Below are 4481 nucleotides of genomic sequence, written 5' to 3'. Positions count from 1 at the left end.
GCGAGAATGTCTTTTAAAAGACCCGAATAAAAGAATGCATCATGGGTAAGGGTCTAGCAAAGTTTGAAGATTGTAGAGGAGGGTTCCTGGACTTCTTTAGACTGGAATTATTTATGCCACACACCCACTGCCCCTGTGTAAGTTGAGATCCAACTCTCGTCATTAGGCACACTAACCGAGAATTTTTGAGCAGTGGCATCTGCAGCCTACGTCTTCAAAGACTCAGATGTATAACCCAGAAAAGGACTGTGAAGCCCTTCCTGTGGTAGAAATGTGACTTGAAGAAGTAATAATCGTATAGCAAGGTATTTAGAGACAAGGGTTCTGACCCAGCAGTGGAGGGGACAACACCTAAGACTGTGGTTTGGGGAGATTGCAAAGTCTTCAGAATCCTGGAGCGACTGTGCAGAGGCTCTCGAGAATATGTATGTATGTAAGTATTTCCGTTTTTGTCCTGAGGCATGTCTACAATGAGCTTCTGGCTCTAAGCCAGGCATGTTTTTGCTGCAGACTCTAGCGAGCACTTTCTGTAAAAGCTGTATTCCGTGAAGCAAGCTGTATTATTTCTTTTGTCACAGACCACCTGTCGGTCTCTAGGGAACTCACATACATGCACAGCCTGGTCTGACCTGGAGGGAAAGAAGTTAGAAGCCTTTTCCCTTGAATTGCCGTGTTTTAAGCAGCACGCTCGGCGGGAGGCCTAAGAGCTGAATAAAAACACTGTTGAGCCTGCCCAGGCAAGAGAGGGAGGGGTGAGCCTCCAGAAACTACTCATTGCGCATGACCGGCGCGCAATGCCACGGCAACCAGGAAAGGCATACCCGGAAGCTTTGGCTCGCGGCGACCAGAGACACCAAAGATCGTGTCCTGTCGGCGCATCTTTATTGATTCCAGGTCCATTTTTGACCAGAACAAAGCAGATGAGGAACCGAGTCCAAGACAATGGAATGGCTATCTGCTCAGGAGCCGGGCGACTCAGAAGATCAAGGAGGCCCGGCCCAGACGGATGTTTGTGCTACTCAGCTTTCTGACGAGATCCTCAGGTCCTGTACTGATGAGGTGCTGAGTTCTGGTTCCATCGGCTCCTCCAGAGAGCAGCAATCCTGTTTCCACACCTCTGAGAGCCCACTAGAGAGCGAGAAGGCAAGTACAAGTTCAGAAGAACGAGAGGAGCAGCCAGAACTTTCCGTCTTACAGAAGCTGAGTGAAAAGTGGATCAACCACATCAAGATCAAAGAAATTAATTCCAAAAGATACCAACTCGACAGTAGACTCCCAACAGAAACCCCTGGGGGATCCGCCGAAGAACTGAATGCCCTGCAGTCTTTTTGTACTAATAAAGTAAACTTGATCCACCAGAGAGAGGATTCAGGAGCAAAGAAAAGTAGCAGACACAAAAGGCTGCAGCTTAGAGGGATTGCAGAGACTTCACAGGAAGATGCTTTCAGTTGTACTGTACCTGATGCACTGTTGAACAGGGTCTATTTGAAGAACACAAGGGCGACTCTAGCGCACATAGGGGCTATTAAGCAACATGTTTCTTCGCAATGTCCCAGTTGCAATAGCAAAAGAGCAGAGCTGGCTCAGTCTGACTTCCTGAAACGAAGGAAGACTCTACTGGACTCGCTTCTACTCCAAGAGAAAATCGACGAACACCTTCATACTACAGACCTTCTCACCCGAGTTGGAGAAGCACATCGTGGCCTCCCAAGGCTTTCAGATGATCCCAGGATCATCTGGGAGAGACTGACAGGGAAAATTCAGACGGGAAGCTCTGGCTTTGGAAAGGCAGATTCAAAGTAGGTGTAACTTGACTGTACAAGTACTCAACCACTTCTCAACCCACTTATCCAACCAGATAGGAGGCTCTGACTGCTAATGAAGGTATATAATGTGTCCTGGCAGGGGATGGTGACTATTAATGATTAATATTAACAATGTGATGTTCATACATGTTCCCTTTTCGTATTTGAGTAATTGCCATCTTTTACAGAGGAAATTTCGAAACCAATGTAAGATTTCCTTCTGCTTCCTTCACGGAGCTAAACAATTCCATTCAATAGTTTTTTTTTTTTTCACACTATGGAAGACAATTGGAGTAGCTACAAAACCTTTATAATCTAGGAGAAAGATAGATATTGGTAGTTTGGAGTGGTGGTTGACAGTGCAGAAATAAATAAACAGATGTAAGACAGTTAGGAAGCATGGCTGACTGGTTTTGTTGATGCCGGGATTTAATAAAAACTAAACGTTAAAAGGGCACTAGAATTCTGACTTGTCTACTTGATACATGAAAGAATGGTAATTTCATTAAGACAAGAGACAAGTTTTGTCAAATTCTTTTGAAAAAAACTCTAGAGTCACCCAGGAAGAGGCAACATTAGTTGAGGTATTGCCTCTATCACACTGGCTTATGGGAATGTGTAGAGAGCCCTCCCTGTATTCTCTATTACAAGATGGTGCCTGCATCCGGCAGGCACCGAATGGTAAACAAGTTAATGTCGGGGTCTCCACTCTGTAAGCTTATGCTCTCCCTCTCAAGATGCATTAAAGCTTTACTGCAGAAGGATCCTGAGTGTTCTGCGTCGTTCTTGCTGGCGAGACGATCGCGCAGGACAGGAATGTGTGTGTGTTTATTTACTTGATTAATGATTAATTTGGGAGTGTCTATCCGGCTGTAGGTGATGCCATCCTTGGTCAGGGAGTCTTGGGCTGTGTAACACAGCAAACTGAGCAAGCTATGGAAATCAAGCCAGTAAGTCATATTTTCCTATGCTTTCTGCTTTAGTTCCTTCCAAAATGTTTCTACCTGCACTTCCTGCCTTTAAATTCCCCCATTGACAATAAACTGTAAACTAAATGATTTCCTCCTCCAAGCTGGTTTTACTTAATATTGACAACCCCAGCAACAAAACCCTAAACAATGAAGATGTTGGTACCAGTGAGTGGGACACTGCTGTGACAGACTTGACCATTGTTCTTGGGACTATTGTGGAAGGATTTGAGAGCTTTGTGCTAGGAGAGGCCTCTGAATGCTCAGAGCTTAATTACCTCTTGGGAGAACTTGTACAATAGGCTTGTTGAGAGAGGGGCAGCTGTTGGTTGCCTGGCTTGTAAAATTTTAGAGGGAAGCAAAGGCTATCAGAATGTTTATGTGATATTCTGAGTCGAGAATCTGACTAGGGATCAGCTGTGCTGGTCTCTGCCAGATGACACAAAGGAGAATCACTTGGGAAGGGGGAATCCCAACTGAGGAATTTTCTCTATCACACTGGCCTATGGGCATATTGTGGGGGTACTTCCTTGATTACTGATTGATGAGGGGAGGCCCGGCCTACTGAGTGCTGCCATCCTTAGTCACATGGTACTGGGTTGTAAGAAAGCAAGCTGAGAAACCCATGGAAGACAAGTCTGCAAGCAACATTCCTCCATGGTCTTGACTTCAGGTCCTGCTTTTAGGTTGCTTCCTTGAGTTCCCTGACATCCCTAAATGATGGACATAAGCCTAACAAATCCTTTTTCTACCCTACTGGTTTTAGGTATTTTTATTCCAGCAACAGAAACCCAATAATACAGATGGGAGCACTAGAACATGGCAAATTTGAAGGAAGTGACCGAATATAATTCTTTGTATCTAAGTACTGTGGGGTGTATTTGAGGCGTATATATGGAGAGTGTAAAAAAAACAGGTTATTTGTACTTACAGACAACAGGAAAGATCTAGACAACAGAGGGAGGGACTAGTGGAGAAATTATTGGTAAGTAGTTGGAAATTGAAGCCTCACATGGTGAACTTTTCTAGAAGTTAGGAGAGAAAACAGAAGCAGGGTTAATTCCAGCTTCTGAGAAATGTCAACCACGAATGACCAGATGGGGGGAATAATCCTGCAAAAATAAAGCAATGGAATAAGGAATATGAATACATACTACATGAAAAGTGTAATTGCTGGTGGTGAAAAAGGTGAAGCTGAGGGGACACAAAATAACACAAAATAGTGGTTATTAAAAAATCCCTTTTGGTCATAATGATTTTATGAATCTTCTATTTGCCCTAGTTTCCAATCTAAGGAAACTATCATTTTTAAGAGTACTGTGCTATTAATGGGGAAAAATGACATGTATCTTGATAAGTCATATTTATGTTTTATTTCCTTATAGAAACAAAAAGTGCATGGATGGCATCACCCTGATGTTGTTTCTGTATGTTATATGCCTAACTTGTTTTAGAGAAAGACAAATGTGTTTGCAAAATTTGGCTCACAAGATTCTGTAGCCATGGCATTACAATTTTGTTCTTTGAGCCAAGCCTTCATTTATGTATAAATGATCCTTTTTCCCAGAAAATATCTTCTTAGTCATTCTAAATAAAATGGAAAAAGTCATTGCCACTTACATAATAACTTTTCAGTTGAAGTCCATATTACATCATACTTTCTCTTTGCCTCTCAATAGATTTACATTTTACACAATCAAAACTCTTA

General features: G+C 42.9%; 1 protein-coding gene across 1 annotated transcript; it reads left to right on the top strand.

Annotated features, from left to right (window-relative positions):
- Nucleotides 1-785: 785 nt before the first annotated feature.
- Nucleotides 786-2569, top strand: CUNH8orf48 (chromosome unknown C8orf48 homolog). The gene has a single exon (XM_027391229.2). The coding sequence runs from the start codon at nucleotides 943-945 to the stop codon at nucleotides 1801-1803; it is 861 nt and encodes a 286-aa protein (XP_027247030.1). The 5' UTR covers nucleotides 786-942; the 3' UTR covers nucleotides 1804-2569.
- Nucleotides 2570-4481: the final 1912 nt, after the last annotated feature.

Source organism: Cricetulus griseus, assembly GCF_003668045.3.
Source record: "Cricetulus griseus strain 17A/GY chromosome 1 unlocalized genomic scaffold, alternate assembly CriGri-PICRH-1.0 chr1_1, whole genome shotgun sequence".
NCBI classification, from domain to species: Eukaryota; Metazoa; Chordata; class Mammalia; order Rodentia; family Cricetidae; genus Cricetulus; species Cricetulus griseus.
Note: the sequence above shows the minus strand (reverse complement) of the source record. Positions and strands in the feature narration are given on the sequence as shown.

Coding starts and splice junctions, on each gene's coding strand:
- CUNH8orf48 (XM_027391229.2), top strand. CDS start 943: ATGGAATGGCTATCTGCTCAGGAGCCGGGCGACTCAGAAGATCAAGGA.